General features: G+C 41.0%; 6 protein-coding genes across 8 annotated transcripts; 5 read left to right on the forward strand and 1 right to left on the reverse strand.

Moving 5' to 3' along the window:
• The first annotated feature begins 2,940 nt into the window (after window positions 1–2,940).
• On the forward strand, window positions 2,941–4,091 carry LOC108092409 (Golgi-associated plant pathogenesis-related protein 1). Of its 3 annotated transcripts, XM_017191975.2 has the most exons (4): window positions 2,941–3,264; window positions 3,319–3,429; window positions 3,485–3,711; window positions 3,774–4,091. In XM_017191975.2, the coding sequence occupies exons 2-4, from the start codon at window positions 3,388–3,390 to the stop codon at window positions 3,982–3,984; spliced, it is 480 nt and encodes a 159-aa protein (XP_017047464.2). In that variant the 5' UTR covers window positions 2,941–3,264; window positions 3,319–3,387; the 3' UTR covers window positions 3,985–4,091. The 3 variants fall into 3 exon arrangements, with proteins under 3 accessions (XP_017047464.2, XP_017047463.2, XP_017047465.2); XM_017191974.2 differs by having other exon boundaries at window positions 2,941–3,429; XM_017191976.2 differs by lacking the exon at window positions 2,941–3,264 and having other exon boundaries at window positions 3,305–3,429; window positions 3,517–3,711.
• On the reverse strand, window positions 4,001–4,773 carry LOC108092419 (Golgi-associated plant pathogenesis-related protein 1). Its single transcript, XM_017191987.2, has 3 exons — window positions 4,527–4,773; window positions 4,239–4,465; window positions 4,001–4,183 (listed from the first exon to the last, which is right to left on the reverse strand). Exons 1-3 carry the CDS (start codon window positions 4,719–4,721, stop codon window positions 4,057–4,059), a joined length of 549 nt encoding a protein of 182 aa, XP_017047476.2. The 5' UTR covers window positions 4,722–4,773; the 3' UTR covers window positions 4,001–4,056.
• A 7,857-nt stretch (window positions 4,774–12,630) lies between these two features.
• LOC122320009 (hypodermin-A-like) lies at window positions 12,631–13,466 on the forward strand. Its single transcript, XM_043207926.1, has one exon. It carries the CDS (start codon window positions 12,650–12,652, stop codon window positions 13,415–13,417), a length of 768 nt encoding a protein of 255 aa, XP_043063861.1. The 5' UTR covers window positions 12,631–12,649; the 3' UTR covers window positions 13,418–13,466.
• Window positions 13,467–17,088: 3,622 nt separating this feature from the next.
• LOC122320015 (trypsin alpha-like) lies at window positions 17,089–17,894 on the forward strand. The gene has a single exon (XM_043207941.1). The coding sequence runs from the start codon at window positions 17,115–17,117 to the stop codon at window positions 17,892–17,894; it is 780 nt and encodes a 259-aa protein (XP_043063876.1). The 5' UTR covers window positions 17,089–17,114.
• A 306-nt stretch (window positions 17,895–18,200) lies between these two features.
• LOC108092401 (trypsin beta-like) lies at window positions 18,201–18,996 on the forward strand. The gene has a single exon (XM_017191964.1). It carries the CDS (start codon window positions 18,201–18,203, stop codon window positions 18,939–18,941), a length of 741 nt encoding a protein of 246 aa, XP_017047453.1. The 3' UTR covers window positions 18,942–18,996.
• Window positions 18,997–19,453: 457 nt separating this feature from the next.
• Window positions 19,454–23,846, forward strand: LOC108092397 (polyserase-2-like). Its single transcript, XM_043207942.1, has 3 exons — window positions 19,454–20,255; window positions 23,004–23,353; window positions 23,428–23,846. Exons 1-3 carry the CDS (start codon window positions 19,494–19,496, stop codon window positions 23,795–23,797), a joined length of 1,482 nt encoding a protein of 493 aa, XP_043063877.1. The 5' UTR covers window positions 19,454–19,493; the 3' UTR covers window positions 23,798–23,846.
• The last annotated feature ends 349 nt before the right edge of the window (window positions 23,847–24,195 follow it).

The raw sequence follows: 24,195 nt of genomic DNA on the forward strand, positions 1-24,195 counted from the left end.
CCGTGCACACATATTTTTTTGTTGTTGCTGCTTGTATTGCGAAATTGAAATTTAATTCATTTGCATTTTATTCTATGATCTGGGGAGTGCGGCACAGATGAATATTATTAATACGGCCCATAAGCCCAATAAATGCTCATGATTCCTCGCGCTGTACTCGCCGCTGTTCTCGTTTTTGTTCTGCTGTCGCTGGATGGCTGTGCATTTTTTATGGTTATGGGCCTTATAGTAATGACCATTAAAATTGGCATTGTTATGACCGTTGTCATGAGCCACGAGAGCCATGAGAGCCGTGAGGGGGTTTGACCCACACAGGATGACAGAGCCAATAAAGCCAGGGACGAAGTAGTGATCAGAAACGGGCATTAAATGCTTAAATATCTGTCCGGAAGCCAAACTTATTTTTTACCATGATTTTTTTCCAATCTGATTTAAAGTATTTCCAGATGAATTAAATTAAAGGTGAATCGTATAAAGTTTATTCTACAGATAAAAGTGAAAATTAATTTATTCAGGGTAGTTACTACTCTTCTATACTCTCTTGTATAATTATTAATACATGTTTACATTTTTACAATAAAGCCAAGTTATATTTTCAGATCACTACCCGCTTTTTATATTTTTTTTTTATATCTGGATCGGTAATGCAACCCTGCCCGAATCAGCGGGAAAGCAGCATCTGCATTGTCAGCTTAATAATTACAACACACACACAAGCGAGCCAGTCCTCACACACACACACAAACACACACACACGCACACTTGCACGCACACCAGCAAACAATTGCCGCTGCATCTGCGAGCAATTTGAACATGGAAAATTCGCTGGCTCGCTGGAGAACTGAAAACTGAAGGGAAAAACCTGCTGGAAAACTGGCAGACATTTGCACGTCGTCAGCGTCGAAACATTAAAATAAATGAGACTTTTGCCTTAAAGCAGCTGCTGTTGTTGCAGGTGTTGCTGTTGGTTTTGCTGTTGTTGCACTTGCAATTATTATTGCCGCTGTTGTTGCAGAAGCATTTCCACGTTTTTCCCAACGCCTTGAAAATTACACGCAAATTACAATGCATAACGAAGAAAGCTTTCACACAGGGAGTAAAAGAGAGCGGAAATGGAGGAGGAACTTCCTTGGCCCTTCGACTTTCGGTTCCTCCACAGCCTCCTGCCACGCCCCCTGACCTCATTTACCCCCAGCAAAGGAATAAAGAAACCAAAAAAAAATTAACGTTTGTGTCTGCTTAATTACATTGTAAAACTCATTGGCAGTTGGAAGGATTCATTGCCAGACTTTGCGATCCGAAGTTTGGGCAACCCTTGAAAATTCCACACCTTTTGTTGCCCCATTTTCTTTTGTGGTAATTAAATTGAACTTTTGTCTGCGGCTTTTTGACAGCTGAATGCATTTAACCATTCGACAAGGTGTAAAACGGCACAAAGGGTCTTGTGTGGCTGCAGCGGAAGCTGTGAAAATGAGTTTTTGGCATTCACCCTTAAAAGTTGAAATATACGCTTAACAGGAAAATTACTTAAAGCCTAACCAGTTTTTCTACATTATCTATACTTCGCCATGTTTAAAATTTCACTTTTCTATATGTCTTGTTCTAATTTTAATTTATTCTCAAAAACCTTTTAAATTGCGCTTTAAATAATTAAATTCTAGGCATTTTTAAATTAATTTTTGATGTCACCCTAGAAAAAACAAACAGAACCTCAGGGATGGCAGGGAACATCACGTACATCAGGACATCAGGGGACCCCTTCCGTCCCCCCTCGCCATTCATTTGCTTACTGAAATTAAAAAGCACCGAAAATTCGCCATAAAAATTCATAGTCCACTTTTTTGGGGTCGCCCTTATGATTACTTCTTTTTCTTTCCGGTTTTCCGGGTTTATCCTGTGTATGTGTCGCGATTTTTTCAGTAGCGTTGTCCCGAGTGTTCCTCCGTTTTTGTTGACTCGCTTTTGTTGCATCCAGCTGGAATTTCTGTGGCATGATGCCAACCAACTTTGACGTGATGCCAGCAACACGTACGCGGGTGTTTGCGAGTGTGTGTGCTTGCGTGTGTGAGTGTGCTTGCGTGTGTGAGTGTGCTTTGGATATTTGCGATGGTGTGCTTGTCACTTGTTGACGGTGTGAAACTGAAGCCAACAGCAAGAGTCGCCCCTAAAAGTGGTTTATTGGGTTAACGGTAACGGTTACGGGTGGCCCAAAGTTATCGCTTCTGCCACACAAATGGCAAATCCGGAAACTTTAATACTCGTATGTTGCGAATCAGCTTAAGGGACAATTCGCCAGTAATCTGGTTTCGCAGGGATTTGTACAGAACAAGTTGAAAAGGTAACGTACTTTCAAAGGGTTAAGAGCTTACCATATCTAACATAAAAATTTCAAGCGAACAGATTTTAAAGAACATTTTTAGTGATCAGACAAACACTAAATGCACTCGCGTTGCCAAAATTAAATCAACCTGACGAACCTGGCGAGCAGCAATGAATACATAGAATGGAAAGTGAACCATAAATATTTTTATCTCCATCAATTTATCACCATCATTTCTCCCAGCTCACTGTGCTGCCAAAAGTGCGAGCGTAAAAAATTCCATTTTAATTTCCATGCCCAAGTGACAAACAGTCAATCAAAAAGCAGGCCAACAGGGGGAGTTTAGAGGGTCGCGGGGGGAGAACGCTGGCTGTTACCATAATTTCACCTTGTCACCTTTGTGACCCGTCGCCACCCGCTGCTCATCCCCGCCCACGCGGATATTTATGACAGGAATTTAAAATTAATGATGTGTGACGTAGAATTGTCGCCAAAAAACGAAAAAATGAACGCGTGTTCAAAAAGAAAGCACAGGATAAAAAGCGCTAGGATAAGCGGAAAACTCTATGAAAATGTGGCAGCAGTCACCCAGTTTCATTTACTTCATTTTGTGTAACCATTTACCCAAATTTCTACAAAATTATTTATTATGAAAAAATATACCTAAATGGAAGATGAAAAGAAAGACGCCACGTCTCCAGAAAAATGCTCTCATTATCAGTCACTTCAGCTAATTCAGGACAACAACGGTAGAAAATACATTGCCTGCGATCTGAGGAATCGGAATTTGGCCAAGTGCCGCAGTTGCCTCACTCTCTACTGCCACAAACCCTACGAGGTCAAGAGGTCACTGTCGGTATATTCCGCAAGATCAAGGTTAAAAAATAAATCTGAGGAGAATCCAAAGTGCAAACAGAGTACTAAGAGTCCCAATAAATCAAAAAGTAATTCCGTAAATGAAAAAAAATGAATTAGAATCTATAAAGTTTCGACCTAAGGCGATAAGGCGATCTGTTCTAAAGGAAACCAACAGATACAGAGATCTCCATAATGCTAGACCCCTGAAAATGGATGAAAATTTAACTTCTTATGCCCAGGAATGGGCAGATGTAAGTGGACCACTTAAAAATTGATCTCTCTTAAGATCCAAAACATCTATTTCAGCACTTGGCTTGCAACAATCTGTTGGAAACTAGACCACTTCCTCTTTACGGGCAAAATATAATATGCGCTCGTAAGGAACTTTTCGCTGTTAACCAAATAATGAAACTCTGGTATCAGGAGAAGTACAATTACGACTATTTTAAACCAGAATTTGACTTATACACCGGTCATTTTACTCAAATGGTTTGGAGAGAAACGGAGTTCCTAGGAGTTGGCGTTTCATCAAAGTGGGTTGTACAATCTTGTAAAAGTTAGTAATACCATTAACATTCAGTTATTTTGACTTCAGTGATTCCCGCATTTGGATTGTGTGCAACTTCAACCCACCTGGAAATATAACAGGACACTTTAAAGAGAATGTTCACCCAAGAAAAACGTTTTTCCCCGCATCCAATTTTGAAGATGAGCAGGAAACACACAAGTCTCAAGAAACTATATTTAATGAGGGAAAGAGTGTAAAATTTTCGTTGGCAAAAAAATCCAGTCCCAACTCTCAGTAAAAAAACAGTAAAAAAAAAGGCTTCCAAAACTTGTAAAAATTTTATTTACTAAAACTGGACCCGTGTCCCGTATTAATCTTCAGATTTTGATAGCTGAAGAAGCAAAACTATTTGGTTTTGGGGGGGCACATTATCCTTGAATAAACCCACAACATTTCCGGGAGGATTATAGTTGCAAACCACCCAAGTTCTGTCCGCTCTGTTGGCAAAAATATACGAGAGTGGTTTTAGTGAAAACTTTTAGAAAAACTCACTTTCGAGCAACGCCTGAACCCATTTCCTTCGAGGACTTCCAGATTAGCTGTGTGAAGTGTCCTGCCGTGGGCGCGAATTGAGCCTTATTGAAGTCGTAGGCATTTATTTCTCGATACCACATTTCCACGGGCAAGTCACCAGTCACATCCATTCCACCGGAGAGGAAAATGTTCTCTCCGTACTTGGGATTGGTTCGGTGCGCCATCATGTTTCCATCTCGAAGGTGCTGGAAATAATAATAAAAGTATTTTATATATTTATAAACGCTGCAATGGTTGCTCTTTTACATTGGCCCATTCTTGAGCCAATTTGTTGAGCTCAGCATTAATGGTTAAAGCCGGACACCCGTGCATTGCTCGGTATTTGTTGGTGGTTTGAAAGACCTCCTTCAGGAAAAGGTCATTGTTGCCCTTGGTATCCTGACCTCTGGGACCCGGAGTGCGTTCGTGGGTTTTGGGAATGGGCGCCACTCTTTTAGCCATTTTTTGTGGGGTAAGGGAGCGCCCGGATCCAGTTTACCGAATTTACTTATATTGAATGACATTATCAGCGAGTTAACTTGATTTTGTTGACATGAGAGTTTTAATATGTACAGATTTTAAGTTCCGCAATCAACTTGAGCTTGATCAATTTCCTTGAAATTGTACTAAATTAAAATGATGAATATATTTACCATCCGTCACGCTGTTTTGGGAAATGTCTGCTTGCAGCGGAAAACCCTTTCAACCAACCCACATAATCTGGCCTAAACACCGGGATTAGCATTGTGATTGATACCGCAAACACAGGCTGCGGGTGATGGCATCCATAGACACAGATTAGACAGTTTGTCAGGGGGAACTCTGCATCCTGCATCCTCTGCCACACACATCCTGGCTGGCTGAATCCGACGAACGGATTAACCAACTTGACGTATGAGTGATGTATGAACACGCCGACCCGGTTATTAATGAGCCATCCAGCGATATTCTTTCGCACATCCAACCATCTGCTACCGAAGGTATAGGCAAATCGGTCGGTCAGAGTGGCATTAATTGCCGATTGAGACGAACTGAACAATGTGGGTGGGCCGGCGTGAAGGCCGCTTATCAAACACCTGCAGCCCCGCCAATCGAAGTGCAAATTTCGATGGGGAAACACTCTCGGAACATTAAATTATTTAAGCCCAAGTGTGTGTTCCTGGGCGATTGCAGATTGGAAGAGGGAGTGTGGGCAAGTGCGAATCCTTAATGAGTTGTGCAAATGCAAATCAATGGCCCCACTAGTGTGGCTGCTCCCGGCAGAGATTAAGCCAGTCTGCCGATATACAGATATGTATATACACAGATATACGAATGTGGCCGCGGGACAGGCTGACTCGCTGAAATTATTCTGTTTGCCGGGAGATGAATGAAGGGTCAGAGGATCACGTTTAATATACCGATGTGCCAAGCACTAAATTACGCCGCCACACATTGAGTAATTGCAATTTGTGATTAAGGTAGTTGAATAATAAATTTTGTTGCAACTAAAAATTTAATTTATCTAATGGTAAAGAAATGGTGAAGGGATTCCAAATGATTATGTCCACTGCAAACGAGTGACAGTAACTTTTGCTGACTGGCTTTGGCTACTAAACTATTTTCCGGAATCCCTTTAAAGCTGGCTGAAAACTTTCAAAAACTTTAACATTGTCCCCTGAATTTAAGGTTTCCCTGCCTCGGATGAGATCCACACACACGCGTCGTTCACACGATGCACAATTCACAATTGCAGCGGTTTGGGTTTCGGCGGTTGGGAGGCCGAATTGTTTGGGTTGTAAACTGGCCGCAGTCAAAGCGTAAAACGCAAAGCGCACACGTTACTTTGCTGTCGATTTAATTAATTTCGCAAATTTGGTTTCGTTTATTTATGCATTGCTGGCCGTGAGTGGGTGGTGGTACAGTGCGCGCCATACGCCATACGCAGAATAAATACACGGACAGTCGCCGATCCGGCATGCGGGCAATAAACCCGGCGCACACATATAGGTTCTGGTATCTGGACAAACAGGCTCGCATTTCCATCTCCCAACTCAGCTCAACTCAATTCAACGATATGACAACCGCACAGCATCTGCCGCCGGATGCGCTCGATTGCACATACGGATTCTGCATTTAATTCCGATTCCGATTCCGATTCCCATTGATACGAGTCGGTCGTGTTTTGGCATAAAGGAAGTGTCCCACAAAAACGCTGGCAAAAACAAATGCTTTTTTTTATGCGGCTTACTGGCGCGCAAAAAAGATGCGAAGAGATTAATATCAATAAATTCCTTGTCAACTTGAAGCCAAATAAATCTCTTTATTCGCTGCTAATTTGTATTGTTTCACTTGGAAACACATAAATTTTTTACCATAATTTGAAATTGTTTAAATAAAAAATTGTAAATTAAAATCGTTATTCTAATATCATTACTTTAATAATATTACAAAAAATCCTTTCGTTTAATTCATACACAAAAGTAACATAGGGAAATGAATAGCTCTTCGCTTTTTCTATCTTCCACCCAACTGAAATTCAATTAGTCCGATGGCATTACAGTTGCCTTTGACCCTCGGTAATGTCAATTAACGATAAACTGCAGCTGCAGAAATAAGTCACTGGAAAAATCGAACAAACAAAGCTTATTCGCCGGTCGAGAGCTCCTTGAATCCTTGATACCCGCGAAGGGCAGTCGAATGGAAATTTTCCACCTAAACGACATAAAATTTGCTACCAAATCGGTTTATGGCAAAGCGAAAAGTTTTTCCCGAATTTTTCCACCGTTTTCCCTTTTTTTCTATTTTTCTGATTTTTTTTTGGCGGTGGGGCAACCCACCCACATCGAGCGACTTAAAACTACAACAACAAAAAATGTGGGTTCGTTTGCGAACCACATTTCCATAGACGACTTTTTGGCGAACAATTTTTGGGAATTGCATTTGCATGTGTGCGAGCAAAAGCAAAAGTCTGGCTGGCAGTCATATTTTGCGCCTTTCGGCCATAAAAGCTAAAATGTTTGCGGCTCAAACGAAACGAAAGGCAGCAAGAAGCGCAGGACGCGAAAGTGGATTACGAACGGCGGACGTCGGTATCCCAATTTCGGGACTCCCTTTTTTTGAGCTACTGCCTTCTGCGTATTTAACTGCACGGAAAAAAATTAAAAAAATATTTTCATTGAGCATTACCAATTACAAAATTTGTTTACCTTTCAATGAACCTTTACTTTAAGCTCTAGGGTGGCAAACAGATTGTTAAAATGTACTTAAGCTTTGATTTCCTGTTATATAACATAATAATGACACATAATGTATTGTTTTTTGAAGAAATAATATGCAATCGATTTTCTCTTTATTTTTCCCAGTGCAATAAGCCCCAATTTTGCCCCCTCTGATCCCCTGCAATCTGCTGTCATTCCGTCTCCATCCATTTACCATTTGCCGTTGCACAGAGCAGGTGAGTCCTGGGCTCCAAGCACCCGTCTGCCGATTCCTGGGCTCCTGTTCGAAATGCCACCTCCGCGCGGGGAGGGGTCAGCTCCTGGATGGCGAACGGCGAAAGGGGGTCCGTCTGAGTGCCCCTCTTTGTCTATTCAATTGAGCGGGCCCGGCTGCCATGGAAATCGCCTTTCCTCCGGCTAAATGGCCATGTTCCGCTGCTTTTATTGGCCTTGCGTTCTGATGCAATAAACTTGGCTAAAAGTTCTCGCGTCAATCGGCGGTGGTGGGGATTTTTCCGCCGGCGGGCTTCTGGATGTGAAAAGTGCGTGTGTGTGCGAAGGATGTGTGATGATTCTGCAGGAAATCCGCACAATGGCATTGGATTCCAGAACTATAAGTTGGGGCTTAGTTCAAGTAGCTGGAAATGAGAACTTAAAGTGGCCAACAGCCAGGTAAATAATAGGGATAGGGCTTGAAAGAGTAGTTAACATCAGTTAGTATATAGGTAACTAATTTATTCAGTTCAATAGCAATATTGCATAGCATACTTTTTGGCAAAAATTAAAGCAATCTAGATTGTGATTCAACAGAAAAAAAACCTTAAACTATTCACATTCCCTGCCAATAACTGCTGTCCGTTTTTTAACCGAAATTCGACCTTTTCGAAAGGCTTTCATTGGCAAAGGCAGCTGCCAGTTTTTATTATGCTCATCAAATGGGTATAATTCAATTTTTCCAATCGGGGAAATCGCTGCACGCTTCGTTTTTCGCGTACGTTTAATAAATGGCGAAGGCTATAAGCGCCAGGGGACACGCCCCCTTGCCGCCCCCAAAATCCAACCAATTTCCACAATTTCCATGGGTTGCCAAATCCCGAAATCGAGTGAAACAATCGTCCATTTTCAAGTCGAGCCATAAATCATTGTGGCATTGCATTTGGTTGCATTGAAAGTTTCCATTTTCCTTTGCCCTTTGCCGTTTTCCATTTAGTTTTGTTCGACTGGCTGGAAACAGAAAGGGGTTTTTCGGGGAAAACAGTTGACAATGCCACATTAATCATACGCACATGCACGCTGTCCGAAATGTTCCTTTAAAAGCCCAAGAAAATTGCTGACGTTTATTAAAACAATAAACAATTCGTGCTGTTGCATAGCCCCAAAAAACGAGTAAGAGTAAAATGGAAAATGGAAAATGCTGTGAGGCACTTTTTCCCCACTGACACATAAACATGTGGCTCACGTACTGTACATAAATATTTTAATTCCACCAAAATTTGCTGATAGTTTTATGGACTTGCCAACGAGACATGTTCCAAGCTTAAGGACCTAACCAAAAACTGCATTCCCATTTTTATTTATTTGCCTCAGCTGTTGACTGGCAAATAATTTATGTGCCTGCATTGCATTTCAATTTATTTCGTAATTTCCGCACAGAACAGAATAGAACTTCAGCCCAGGAATATAAATTCCGAGCAAATGAAAACTTAAAATTATGATGTGAGCAAAGGAGTTAAGGGAATAGAAGAAATTTGATGCGTTTTTGTTAAGCTCAAGATGAGATAAGAACTTGGATTTGAATTGTAATTGAATAAGTCAAAAGCCGTAGAGATTCCTTAAATCACTTTAACAAAAAGATTATTAGATTACTTCATTCCTTTCAGCAAAACATGACTCTTTTGTGCATTTCCGCACACGACAAGCTGACTTCCCCCAAACTAATTTGTCAAAAAATAAAGTTCTCAAAGAAGCTGTCAAAGAAAAGGAAGGACCCTCCAAAGCATGAAATTTAAACAAACATATGTAAATATTTGTTTACTCCGGCAAATAGTTGTATTCCCCTTCGAGAGCGAAAGAAGAGCCCTGCACCTTGTCATCTCGAGTTTTCCCCGCCGTTGCAACTTTTCCGGGGCGAAAGGGAGGAATGGAAGGACCCGGCAGAATTTCGATTACCCACTTCAACCCACTTTTCGGAAGCAGTTTCCCTCAGTTTTTCTCCTTGGCCTCTGCTGTTTACCGATTCTCGTTGCACTTTGCCAAGTGCGCTCCATTGGGATGCAATTAAATACTCCGCATGAGCGGACAAATAACAGTGGCTACGACTTTGAACATCCAAGGTAGCCAAGGTAGCGCAAAAATGCCGAACTCAAGGGGAACACAATATTTGTATTGGCCCGCTTTGTGAGCTCCTCGATTCTGTTTGTCATTTCGTGATTCTCCCTTTGCCAGCGTTTAATTAAAAAGCAAAAGGTTGTGCCACACACCGAATTTTCCACATTTTCCCTCTTTTCTTAACACACAAGTATCTTGTTTTCATTTTTAACTGGTTTATTTTTCTCTGAATGCGAACTTTAAACCTTTAGGTGACAATGTGTTTTAGTCACTGAAGAAAACATATTCAATTGAGCTGCAGCAAAGAAATAAATCCGCCGATTGTTGCACTTCCGCATAAATATTTGTCTTAACTTTCTCATGCTCAAAGCTTGTCAGGCTTTGCATCTGGGGGGTTTTCGGATATCCTGGCAAGGATACCAGCTGTTGACTCGCTGCGTTGACGTATTTTAATTTATAATGCAATCGCTGGCTGGGATCGGCTCCTTTTGGGACCCGAGACATTCTCGTAGGGGCGAGACCTTTACAGCTCCATATTGCTTAACCCCTCCGTTGGCACCTTGCTCTTTGAGATATATAATTGCACTGAGAAAAATTCAAATAGAAATAAAAGCAGTTCAAATAAAATAAATATATTATATCCCATTAAATATTAGAATTGTGTGTGGGTTATTAATTAAGGGAAACAAATATGCGTTTACATTGTACGGTGTATATTAAGCCAATACTTTGGTATGTTCATTTGAGATACCCATGAATTTTACAACTATTTTTTTCAGTGTATCAGCGGCAAAGCACGCAACTTGTGTCACAGTTTGTGGCCGTGTTGTCTGCGACTCTCCGATTTCCCATTTCACCGTGTGTGTTGGCTCTCGTGAGATTTACAACGTGACAGCGCACAAGTCCAAAAGTGGTAATGGAGAAGGGGGATCAGGAGAGCGGCGGGAGGGGGGAGTGGGACCCTTTGGGCTGACCCGTGGGGCCTGCACCTGGGGAACGGAATGACTTCGACGACGACAGCGACACGTGCCAAGGACACTGATTTATATGTTTTCCATTTTTGTTTTATTAGCGGCCTCGTATCTCTCCGCGCAGCTTTTCCTCTCTTCTCTCGGGGAAAACGTGCGTGGAATTAATGAGACCCTCCCACTATCTCCTCCCACCAGCAGAAAGCTAAAAGCCGAATCACTATTTTCCCTCCGCACTTTAAAGCGGTCTGCGCTGAGTGGGCAAATTAAAATGAGCATGAAATAATCATAAATTGCGCATTGGCGCATTAAAATTTTCATCGCTTAAAGTCAAGCTTCCATTTCCCAGACGTTTGGGAGTGGGGAAAAGCGGGGAGGGGGCCAGACGATTTCCCAACAGCTGTGGGCGGACTATCAAAGTGAAAAGGAGGCGGGGCAGAGGGAGGGTGAAGCGGAAGCTGGCAGCAATGGCGCCGGAAATGGCTGCGTATATCCTGGGGTTAGAAGCAGAAATGTCCTGCACGGGTTAGAAATATAAATTTGTTAAATCAGTAGTAAAGTAATTGTCTTCTAAAAATAAGTAGAAAAATAATTAACACTTCTGGGTGCATGAGAGTTGTGCCTATAAATAATTTCTAGGGAAAAGCCTAACTCAATTTCGTTTGGTATTTTTCAATTTTCTTATCGTTAAGGTAGGAAAGTAAATGAAAAGGTTGTGCCTAATCAGTGGCGTAGCGTGCCTTGTCGGGGCCCCGTATAAAATATTTATATGGAGGTAAAGATTTTTCACAAAAGAAAACAAGAAAGGAAGCTAGCTTTGGCAAACCGAAGCTTTTTAACCCTTGCAGTCATCAAATATGTCGAAAAAAATACATAACGGCTAAACAACATCGAAGCTATGACGATTTTTCTAATAATTTTCCATATATACGATTATTTTTCATATGACAGCTATATGATATACTCGTCCGATTTTGATGAAATTTAATTAGTAATTCAAGAGTCGTTAGAAAACTTTATATTCCCAAAATCATGCTTATCTAATACAAACCAACGATGTTATAATTTTATTTTCGTTATTTCTATATAGATTTTTCGATCTTTCCTATGGTAGCTATAAGATATCGTTTTCCGATTTTTATGCAACTTGTTTCTCAATATAAGGGTTGTTAAAAAAATCATGCTCGTGGGATAAAAAACAACGATGTTATCAATTTATTTCCATTAATTCTATAAATATTTTTCGATCTCTCCTATGGCAGCTATATGATAGAGTTATCCGATTTTGATCAAATTTAATCCGAAATTCAAAAACAGTTAGAAAACGCCATCTTGAAGAAATCAAGTCGATCTGATCAAAAACAACGGTCTGAGAATTTTTTATTTCATTCTCTCGTATGGGAGCTATCCGATATAGTCGGCCGATCCGGCCCGTTCCGACTTATATACTGCGTGCAATAACTACACACCTTTTGGGAAAGTTTCAGCCAGATAGCTTTAAAACTTAGAGACTAGTTTGATGCTGATCAAGAATATATATACTTTATGGGGTCTGAGGTGTTTCCCTCACTACGTTGCAAACTTCTGACTGAATTTATAATACCCTTTTGCTCTGCAAGGGTATAAAAAATATTGTGAGAAGAAATATTTATTTATCACATTATTTACCCATTTTACAAATAAAAATCAAATTTTAAATATTCACTCTTACACACTTTGGGGGCCCCCTTGGCCCGGGGGCCCCGTATAATTGATACGGCGTATACGGCGGTAGCTACGCCCCTGTGCCTAATTAAGAATAGTTTAGCAAAGAATGTCAATGGTGGCCTATAAAAGACTTCCTCTACCGGTAATGAAAACATTGAATTCTTCAGTTCCAACCAAGCGAGTCAAGATGTTCATCAAGAGCTTTCTTCTGCTGTCGGCAATCAACTTCCTTTCCGCAGGACGAGTTCCACAACCCGAAGAACGCATCATCGGTGGAATGGATATTGAAATAGAAGATGCTCCGTGGCAGGTGGCAGTACTACTTCGAGGAAGTCATTATTGTGGTGGCTCCATTTACAACAAGAACATTATCATCACTGCTGCCCACTGCCGCTATACCATAGAAGGGGAAGAACTTAAAGCTGAAGACTTTCAAGTTCGCGTAGGATCCTCATTGAAAAACCGCGACGGAACTCTAATCAATGTGGCAGCAATTGAATCACACGAGAAGTATAACAAACCGAAATTTGCAAACGACATTGCTGTAATGCGACTAGGTGAGCCACTTGAGTTCTCCAGCACAGTGCAGCCGATCCCCTTAGCCGAAAAAAATCCGGCTCCTGAAACTCTTGCGATGACTACAGGCTGGGGAGCAGTGAGAGTAATACCTTTAGGAAATGGAGAGGCATGGAAATTATATCCTGAACATCTTCAACGCGTTGACCTTCGCGTAAAACGTTGTTCGAACTATTTTTCTGACAACTCTGAGGAAAACATTTGTGTCCATTCGGTTGGACAAGCGACCTGTTCCGGCGACTCTGGAGGACCTTTGGTTGTTGACAAGCAACTTGTCGGTGTGACCTCATGGGGTCTAAATGATTGCAGTACATTTACAGCCTTCGCAGGCGTTCCCTATTTCCGGAACTGGATTTTAAGGGCCATTGAAATTGTTTGATCATATATCGGTTACCATGGAAAATAAATAATATGATCTGGAAAATTTATATCACATCTCTTTGTTGCTTTGGGGGATCGATTGGTTAGTAAACCAAAAATGTAAATATTAGAAAAGTATGATTGCATATTCCTGTAAACACGATTCCCCAGCTGCTGTGGGCGCACCATCAAAGTGAAAAGAAGGCGTGGTAAGAGGGTCGAGGGGCGGGAGGCGGTAGAAAGGTGAAGCGGAAGTTGACAACCATGGCGCCGGAAATGGCTGCGTATATCCTGGAATAGGAAGGCACCGCTATCGCCATCGCTGGCAATAGAATGGCGGGGCTCTGGTCTGAGCTGCATTTGTGTTTTACGATATGAATAGATCGCAAATTGGCGAGCTAAGAGGAAAAGGGCTATAATAGGGTTCTGGGACGCTGTTTTCGCTAAATAGTCCAGACAGAATTTATGCGGATTAACTACTGCTTTTACACCTTGATTAAATCATTTTACCAACCTTTTAATTTAAATTCCTTTTTATATAACAACTTTATTTTTTCACATATTATAAAATATTTAAAAACAAGAAAGGAAGCTAGCTTCGGCAAGCCGAAGCTTATATACCCTTGCAGTCATCAAATATTTCGAACAGAATACACAAAGGCTAAACAACATCGAAGCAACGACGACTTTTCTATTAATCTATCTATATATATAAAAGCAAGTTGTGTTAGTTACACCACTTATAACTTAAGAACGGCTGAACAGATTTGGCTGAAAATTGGTAGGAGGGTAGCTTAGAGCCCGGAATAGGACTTAGGGTACTTTTTATTCCGTTCGACATACCAAAAATCGCATATAAACTGAGTTATTACCTCATCACACTGACAAGCACACACTACCATAGCATTTTAACTCAATTTTTTTGAAGTGAATTGAAGTTATTTGTGATTTTGGTGAATTGAAGTGAAGTGAAGTTTTTCGTGCTTTTTGTGAATTGAAGTGAAGGGAAGTTTAATTAATAATGCCGCGACCAAGACGATCGAATCTTTCCCGACAGAGCCGTAATGCAAGAAGACTACGAAATACTGCAAATGGAAGGTCTGAAGAAGAACAAAACATTGAACGTGAACAGAACCGCGTTAGTATGGGTCGACTTCGTGCTTCTCAATCAGCAGAGCAAAGAGAGGCAATCCGTAATACGGCTCGGTTGATAATGCAGAATCGTCGAGCTTACAACAGAGGTCAAGAAATAGATCATTTTCGACGCAGAAGAAATTTATCAAGTGCTGATTTGAATCGAGCAGCGTTTCAATACGATTGCACCACTGATTACAGCTTGCATCCTAGCGTTTGCATTGGGCAAATGGACGTTGTTTGCGAGTATTGCGGTGCACTGAAGTTTTCCGGAGAAACGCCTGGATTATGCTGCTTTAATGGTAAAGTTAAATTGCCATTGGTGACTCCGCCACCTGAGCCATTGTATTCGTTGCTTTGTGGTGAAACACAAGAATCACGCCACTTTCTTGCAAATACCCGAAAATACAATGGTTGTTTCCAAATGACGTCATTTGGGGCAGATATTATCGAAGAACGAGGATTTAATCCGACATTTAAGGTTTTTTTTTTGTTTGTATTACTTAGAATATAGTTAAAGAATAACTTACTTTATCTTAGATACAAGGGCAGATTCACCATCGAACTGGATCATTACTACCTTTCGAAGATACACAAAAAAAATTTTTTAAAATATATTTCATGGGCAATATGGAAGAACAACTTGATCGACGCCTAGGGATCAATACAGGAATGAAGCGAGCAATTCTTCAAGACTTGCAGTGTCTGCTTCATGAACATCATGCGATGGTCAGGTTGTTTAAGAGTGCTTTAGAGCGCATGCCAAATGATGACTATAAAGTTGTCATAAAAGCAGATAAACGACCATCTGGAACACACGAAAGGACATTTAATGATCCAACAATAGACGAAGTCGCCATCCTGATTGTGAACAATTTGATGAATGAGGAGATACATAATCGGGTTTTACTCTTGATCAAAGATATGTGTTACCTTATGTGCGGTAATATATTAATCAGGTTAGAATGCCAGCGCCAAATCGTGAATGAATTTAATCGAGAATTAGAACGGGAACGTGAATATGATCACCAGAAATTAAATTTATTAGTTCAAACGAATGTACCCCTGTTGAATTCCCAACAGAAGAAAGTTTATGATTCTTTAATGAAGGCAATCGATGAAGAAAATTTTGGTTTATATTTCCTAGATGCCCCTGGTGGTACTGGCAAGACATTCCTCATGTCATTAGCTTTAGCAACTGTTCAGGAGAGATCCAACATAGCTGTTGCAGTTGCTTCTTCGGGAATAGCAGCCATATTGTTAGAAGGATGCCAAACGGCTCATTCAGCCGTTAAATCTTCAAATTATTGAAGAACCAACGTGTAATATTGCAAAACACTCGGAAATGGCCAAAGTTTTAATGGTATCGAAATAAAATTTTTCCTTTTCATATATAAAACAAAAAAAAATGTTCTTTATCTTTTAAACACCAAACGAAGTTTTACCTAAAACTATCGCCATCTGGTGGCGGAACAGAGTTCGCTGGGTTTACTAGTATTTCATATTTTTGACTATTGTTCATATGGCAGCTATATGATATAGTCGTACGATTTTGATGAAATTTTATTTGTTATTCAAGAGTCGTTAGAAAACTTTATATTTAAAAAATCATGATTTTCTGATGAGAAATAACGATGTTATCATTTTATTTCCGTTAAGTCTATATAGATTTTTCGATCTTTTCTATGGCAGCTATATGATATAGTTGTTCGATTTTTATGAAATTTTTTTTATGAACCAGGGCTACTCAAAAAATCGTAGTCGTGTGATGAAAAACAATGACGTTATCAATTAATTTCCATTAATTCTATATATTTTTATCTCTCCTCTGGCAGCTATATGATAGTAACTATCAATAGTAACTATAAAACGCCATGTGGAAGAAATCAAGTCGATCTGATCAAAAACAACGGCTTGAGAATTTTGTATTTCAATCTCTTGTATGGGAGCTATCCTATATAGTCGCCAATAACTACACACCTTTTGGGAAAGTTTCAGCAAGATAGCTTTAAAACTGAGAGACTAGTTTGGGCAAAAACGGACAGGAGGACAGACGGACAGACGGACAGACGGACAGACGTACAGACGTATTTCGATTCAGATGGTGATGCTGATCAAGAATTTATATACTTTATGGGGTCTAAGGTGTCTCCGCGAGAAAAGCGGTTGTTTCCCAACAGCTGTGGGCGGACCATCAAAGTGAAAAGTAAGGGAGGGAGGGTGAAGCGGAAGCTGGCAGTAATGGCCCCGGAAATAGCTGCGTATATCCTGGGGTTAGATACAGAAATGTCCTGCACGGGTAAGAAATATAAATTACATAGCTATATTAGTAAAATAATTGTCTTCTAAAAATAAGTAGACAAAATAATTACCTATAAATAATTTCTAGGGAATAACTTAACTCAATTTCGTTTGGTATTTTTCAATTTTCTTATCTGTAAGGTAGAAAAGTAAATGGAAAGCTTGTGCTAAATTAAGAATGGTTAAACAAAGAATGTCAATGGTGGCCTATAAAAGCCTTTCTCTATCGGTTGTGAAAACATTGAATTCTTTAGTTCCAACCAAGCAAGTCAAAAGTCAAGATGTTCATCAAGTGCTTTCTTCTGCTGTCGGCAATCAACTTCCTGTCCGCAGGACGAGTTCCCCAACCGGAAGAACGCATCATCGGTGGAAAAGATATTGAAATAGAAGATGCTCCGTGGCAGGTGGCAATTCTATATCGAGGACGTCAATATTGTGGTGGCTCCATTTACAGCAAGGACATTATCATCACTGCTGCCCACTGCCGCTTTGACGAGAAAGGCAAAATGCTGAAAACCAAATACATCCAAGTTCGCGTAGGATCCTCATTAGCAAACAGCAACGGGACTCTCATCCAGGTGGCAGCAATTAAATCACATGAAGACTATCCCGACCCGTTAAAAAATAACGACATTGCTGTAATGCGATTAAGTAAGCCACTTCAGTTCTCCAGCAAAGTGCAGGCGATACCCTTAGCTGAAAGAAATCCGTCACCTGGAACTCTTGCGATGGCTTTTGGTTGGGGAGCAGTGAAAGTAACACCTTCCGTGGGAAAAGATATACTTGAACCTCCTAAGCAACTCCAAGGCATAGACCTTCAAGTACAAAATTGTTGGAAATATTTTAATGACATCTCTGGGGAAAACATTTGTGTCAAATCTCCTAGGCAGTCGACTTGTCGTGGCGACTCTGGAGGGCCTTTGGTTGTTGACAAGCAACTTGTCGGTGTGACCTCATGGGGTCCAGCTTATTGCAATGACTTCGCAGTCTTCACAGGCGTGCCTTACTTCAGGAACTGGATTTTAAATGCCATTGATTCTGTTTTATTAAACGTCGATTAAGGTGTATAAATAAATAATTTGTCTTGGAAAATGTATACTTCTTCTCTTTACTAAACCTGATACCTTTGACCAAATCAGTTGCTATTGGGGGATCGGTTACTTTGTAAACCGAAAAAGAGTTTCTACTGTGGTCATAAATCATCTATTTCAGTTCCTTATTAGCATGTTTTTAAATGGCTGCGATAAATCCATCAAGCCACATATGTTTATGTAGCCAATTAGCATTCCAGTGATAGTGTGTATCCAACGGAATACGATAATATGTATAAAAGGGGCTGTCGCTTCTCAGAAGCGTTCCAATAGAAAATGCTTGCGCAATGGATTCTCCTGCTCTTCATCGTCACCCTGATCTCCTCCAAAGGGATTCCGGAAAGGATCGCCGGAGGAAAGACCGTGTCCATAGCTTCGGTTCCCTGGCAGGCTGCCCTGCACTCCAGTGGAGAATATATCTGCGGTGCAGTCATCTACAGCGAGAAGATCATCTTAACGGCAGCTCACTGTGTCTTCGATGTTTGGCCTTCTGATTTGACCATTCGAGTGGGCTCCTCGAATTCAAACGACGGTGGTCAGTTGGTGAAGTCTTCGCAGATCCTAGTCCACGAGGGCTATGATGATGATGACAATGATTATGCGCATGATATAGCCGTGATCGAACTGGAAACCAATCTCCAAATGGGAGACAATGTGAGATCCATTCCATTGGCGGATACTGCTCCCCTGCCAGGATCCTCGGCCTCGGTTTCTGGATGGGGAGACACTGAGTCGGGGGAAGAACCTGACCACCTTCGGGAAACCACTGTAAAGATATTGGATCAGAAGGAGTGCATAAATGCTCTTTCTATCAAATTCTGGAAGGATCATCTCTGTGCCGGCTCCCCGGGAAAAGATGCCTGCGACGGGGATTCGGGGGGTCCTTTGGTGTCCGACGGCAAACTGGTTGGCATTGTCTCCTTCGGCGGAATGTGTTCCGATCCAGAACCCCGTGGAGTCTACGCCAATGTGGCTGAACTCAAGCCTTGGATATTAAAGACAATCCAAGGACTTTGAAGGGCCACATACATGTTTAACAAATTTTGAACAAAGCTTTAACTAAATAAATGTTTCTACCAAAAAAAACCTCCCCAAGAATTTTATTTTAGACATGATGCATTGAACAAAATTGAAAAACACAAAAACAGTTTATCTCCATAAGCTCTTATTAACATACACTCAATGGGTTTTTGTTGTTTCCAGTTTTTTAAGCAGCACAGGTAATATAGGAGTAGCCCAAAATATAGAATACACGTGTTCAATATAGAGATTTTTTAATTACTAAAGTAAGTGTTTTCTAGAAATAGGTAAACAAAATAATTAACATTTCTGGTTACATGAGGCTATACCTATAAATACCTTTAAATAATTGCTAGGGAATAAATTAACTTAGTTTCTTTTGGTATTTTTCAATTTTCTTATCTTTAAAGTGGTTAAGCAAAATGGGAACGTTGTGCTAAATTAAGAATGGTTCAAGAAGAATGTCAATGGTGACCTATAAAAGCCTTTCTCTACCGGTAGTGAAAACATTGAATTCTTTAGTTCCAACCAAGCGAGTCAAAAGTCAAGATGTTCATCAAGAGCTTTCTTCTGCTGTCGGCAATCAACATCCTTTCCGCAGGACGAGTTCCCCAACCGGAAGAACGCATCATCGGTGGAATGGATATTGAAATAGAAGATGCTCCGTGGCAGGTGGCAGTACTATTGCGAGGACGTCATTATTGTGGTGGCTCCATTTACAGCAAGAACATTATCATCACTGCTGCCCACTGCCGCTATACCATAGAAGGGGAAGAACTTAAAGCTGAAGACTTTCAAGTTCGCGTAGGATCCTCATTGAAAAACCGCGACGGAACTCTAATCAATGTGGCAGCAATTGAATCACACGAGAAGTATAACAAACCGAAATTTGCAAACGACATTGCTGTAATGCGACTAAGTGAGCCACTTGAGTTCTCCAACAAAGTGCAGCCGATCCCCTTAGCCGAAAAAAATCCGGCTCCTGAAACTCTTGCGATGACTACAGGCTGGGGAGCAGTGAGAGTAATACCTTTAGGAAATGGAGAGGCATGGAAAGAATATCCTGAACATCTTCAACGCGTTGACCTTCGCGTAAAACGTTGTTCGAAATATTTTTCTGACAACTCTGAGGAAAACATTTGTGTCCATTCGGTTGGACAAGCGACCTGTTCCGGCGACTCTGGAGGACCTTTGGTTGTTGACAAGCAACTTGTCGGTGTGACCTCATGGGGTCTAAATGATTGCAGTACATTTACAGCCTTCGCAGGCGTTCCCAATATTCGGAACTGGATTTTAAAGGCCATTGAAATTGTTTGATCATATATCGGTTACCATGGAAAATAAATAATATGACATTGAAAATTTATATCACGTCTCTTTGTTGCTTTGGGGGATCGATTAGTTAGTAAGTCAATAATGTAAATATTAGAAAAGTATGATTGCATATTCCTGTAAACACGGTTTCCCAGCTGCTGTGGCCGCACCCTCAAAGTGAAAAGAAGGCTTGCTAAGCGGGGCGAGGGGCGGGAGGCGGTAGAAAGGTGAAGCGGAAGTTGGCAGCCATGGCTCCGGAAATGGCTGCGTATATCCTGGAATAGAAAGGCACCGCTACCGCCATCGCTGGCAATAGAATGGCGGTGCTCTGGTCTCAGTTGCATTTGTGTTTTACGATATGAATAGATCGCAGATTGGTGGGCTTAGCGGAAGAGGGCTATTATGGAGTTCTCCCTAAACAGTCCACACAGAATTTATGCGCATTAACTACAGCTTTTACACCTTGATTAAATTATTTTAGCAACCGTTTAATAAAAATTTCTTTATTTATTACAATTTTACTTTTCACGTTTTATAATATATTTTAAAAATAACAATTTGCAATTAGTAATATTATGGAGATTTAATATAATTTCTTGGTTTAATTGATTTACAAATTTCATTTTAAAATATGTACTCTAAAATATTTAATAATTTTGTAATTTATTTTAAAGCGTGGAGCTTCACTGAAACTGAATGCTTTTCCCCGCCAACTCTTTATCATCCGCCGACGGATTTCGTCCACAGGCCAACCGGCGAACAAAGCCAACCGCGGCGAGATTTTCATTTCAATTTGCTGCCAAAAATGCCCACAGCCTCGGAGGAGGGTTTTCCATGAAAAACGGAATCCAGAGGGGCGGACTGAAATCGGGAGCTCAGCAGACACGCAGTCGTTTGGTCGCTCGTTGGCCAATTTAGTTTTAACGTTGCAGCTGCTGCTTGTGTTATCATTCAATTGGCGCCTGCACTGGAATTTAGTATAGCAGGTACAAAAACTAGGGGTGCAAGCTTAACAGAACAGGAAATAGCTTAAAGGGTACAAATCACTGAGCCTTAAAAAAATCATGGATCCAAAGTTAATTTCAGCATGAAATCTAAAGAGCGACATACTTATAAAATACATTCTTAAATAAGAATATTAAATTTATATATTTTACAAGGGAATAAGCTATTTGTAATCTTGTAAATTTCTGGTTTCCGAGTGCATCAGATTAGCTTCCATAACTATGACTAATGACCATTCCGGCCAGTAAGTCCCATCTGCAGTTCCGTCAAGAGCTTCGACCGGATTCTGGCCGGGTTTAATTGGGCGAGTGCAATGCTCACTTTGGCCAGGCCACTTGACTTCCCGGCTGAACAGTAGCCTTCGATGAGACGCCTGGCAAAATTAGCTTAACTCATCCCTGGGGCGGACTTCTCCCCTCCCCCAACTGCCCCCATTTGGCAGCCCCCTGACAATGTCCCCCAGATCCCGTTCTCACCTCGAGCCCAAAAGGCGATAGTTGTTGACAAGGACAACAGCCCGTTGGGCATTTTGGCCCAGCGTCAAGTGTTTGACTATCTGATTGCATTCTGTGCGAATTTTGGCCGGAAAAGCGTTTAAAAAATCGAACTGTATGAGGGAAAACGTGCCTTGAATTTAAACTGCACAGGAAAAAAAAAGATTCTTTAAACCGACAAACTTAAAAAGCCGAAGAACATATTTAGATAATCAAAAACCTTAATTTAAGCAATAAGTAAATTACTTCATCAGATTTTTTATTTCGATGGTATGTAATGTTTTTGATTCTTTCTGTGTGTTGATGAAATAGGATAGAATCGTAATCCCAACAAGAGCTTGCTCCGCTTGCATACCAAATTGGTTTAATTCAATAAAATTTTGAAGCCAACTTGTTTCTGCGGCCACATCGGTTATGAGTCAGCATTTTAAATTGCTTTTGTTCGCAGCTCGGAGCTCCATGGCCGCGGGCCGTTTTCAGCTATGCTGCTACCGCTGCTGCTGCTGCTGCTCAAAAGTCTGGAAAGTAATTCTATTAAAAAATATCAGAAACAACAAAATTTGGCCAAAAGAACTAACTACATCAGCCGCGTTGCAAGAGGGCACGGGTATGGAAGTATGAACCCGATAGCATTTTAGCTGGATAAACAAATTTCTTCGGCGAGCGAGCAAGAGCCAAGCAAATATGAAATTCCATTAATTTGATGGATGCTCCGGGCCTCGAGAAGTGGGGGAAGTGTGTGATGCTATTTCGAGTAGCGCACCCTGCGCCCACTGGGCGTATGATTAATGCAATTCTCTGCCGCCGACAGGCAAGTCGCTGTCAGCAGAAGCACAATGCATTTATTAATGAAGAACAAATTACTTTGGTTAAGCATTTTAATATCAAATTCGATATGTCCCTTTATTAAAATAAAGCCCAAAAGGTAGAAGGGTTATGCATGGGCTAAAAATAAAAATTAGTTAAATTAGTAATACTGTAATTGTTTTCTAAAAATAAGTAAGCAAAATAATTAACATTTCTGGTTGCATGAGGCGAAGGCTTGTACCTATAAATACCTTCAAATAATTGCTAGGGAATAAATTAACTTAGTTTCTTCTGGTATTTTTCAATTTTCTTATCTTTAAAGTGGTTAAGCAAAATAGGAACGTTGTGCTAAATTATGAATGGTTCAAGAAGAATGGAATGTCAATGGTGACCTATAAAAGCCTTTCTCTACCGGTAGTGAAAACATTGAATTCTTTAGTTCCAACCAAGCGAGTCAAAAGTCAAGATGTTCATCAAGAGCTTTCTTCTGCTGTCGGCAATCAACATCCTTTCCGCAGGACGAGTTCCCCAACCGGAAGAACGCATCATCGGTGGAATGGATATTGAAATAGAAGATGCTCCGTGGCAGGTGGCAGTACTATTGCGAGGACGTCATTATTGTGGTGGCTCCATTTACAGCAAGAACATTATCATCACTGCTGCCCACTGCCGCTATACCATAGAAGGGGAAGAACTTAAAGCTGAAGACTTTCAAGTTCGCGTAGGATCCTCATTGAAAAACCGCGACGGAACTCTAATCAATGTGGCAGCAATTGAATCACACGAGAAGTATAACAAACCGAAATTTGCAAACGACATTGCTGTAATGCGACTAAGTGAGCCACTTGAGTTCTCCAACAAAGTGCAGCCGATCCCCTTAGCCGAAAAAATCCGGCTCCTGAAACTCTTGCGATGACTACAGGCTGGGGAGCAGTGAGAGTAATACCTTTAGGAAATGGAGAGGCATGGAAAGAATATCCTGAACATCTTCAACGCGTTGACCTTCGCGTAAAACGTTGTTCGAAATATTTTTCTGACAACTCTGAGGAAAACATTTGTGTCCATTCGGTTGGACAAGCGACCTGTTCCGGCGACTCTGGAGGACCTTTGGTAGTTGACAAGCAACTTGTCGGTGTAACCTCATGGGGTCTAAATGATTGCAGTACATTTACAGCCTTCGCAGGCGTTCCCTATTTCCGGAACTGGATTTTAAAGGCCATTGAAATTGTTTGATCATATATCGGTTACCATCGAAAATAAATAATATGACATTGAAAATTTATATCGCGTCTCTTTGTTGATTTGAGGGATCGATTAGTTAGTAAACTAAAAATGTAAATATTAGAAAAGTATGATTGCATTGCGCACCATCAAAGTGAAAAGAAGGCGTGGTAAGAGGGGCGAGGGGCGGGAGGCGGTAGAAAGGTGAAGCGGAAGTTGACAGGCTGCGTATATCCTGGAATAGGAAGGCACCGCTATCGCCATCGCGGGAAATAGAATGGCGGGGCTCTGGTCTCAGTTGCATTTGTGTTTTACGATATGAATAGATCGCAGATTGGCGGGCTGAGCGGAAGAGGGCTATTATGGGGTTCTGGGTGGCTGTTCTAACTAATGCCTTTATACCTTAATTA

Source organism: Drosophila ficusphila, unplaced genomic scaffold (assembly GCF_018152265.1).
Source record: "Drosophila ficusphila isolate 14025-0441.05 unplaced genomic scaffold, ASM1815226v1 contig_412, whole genome shotgun sequence".
In the NCBI taxonomy this organism is placed as follows: domain Eukaryota; kingdom Metazoa; phylum Arthropoda; class Insecta; order Diptera; family Drosophilidae; genus Drosophila; species Drosophila ficusphila.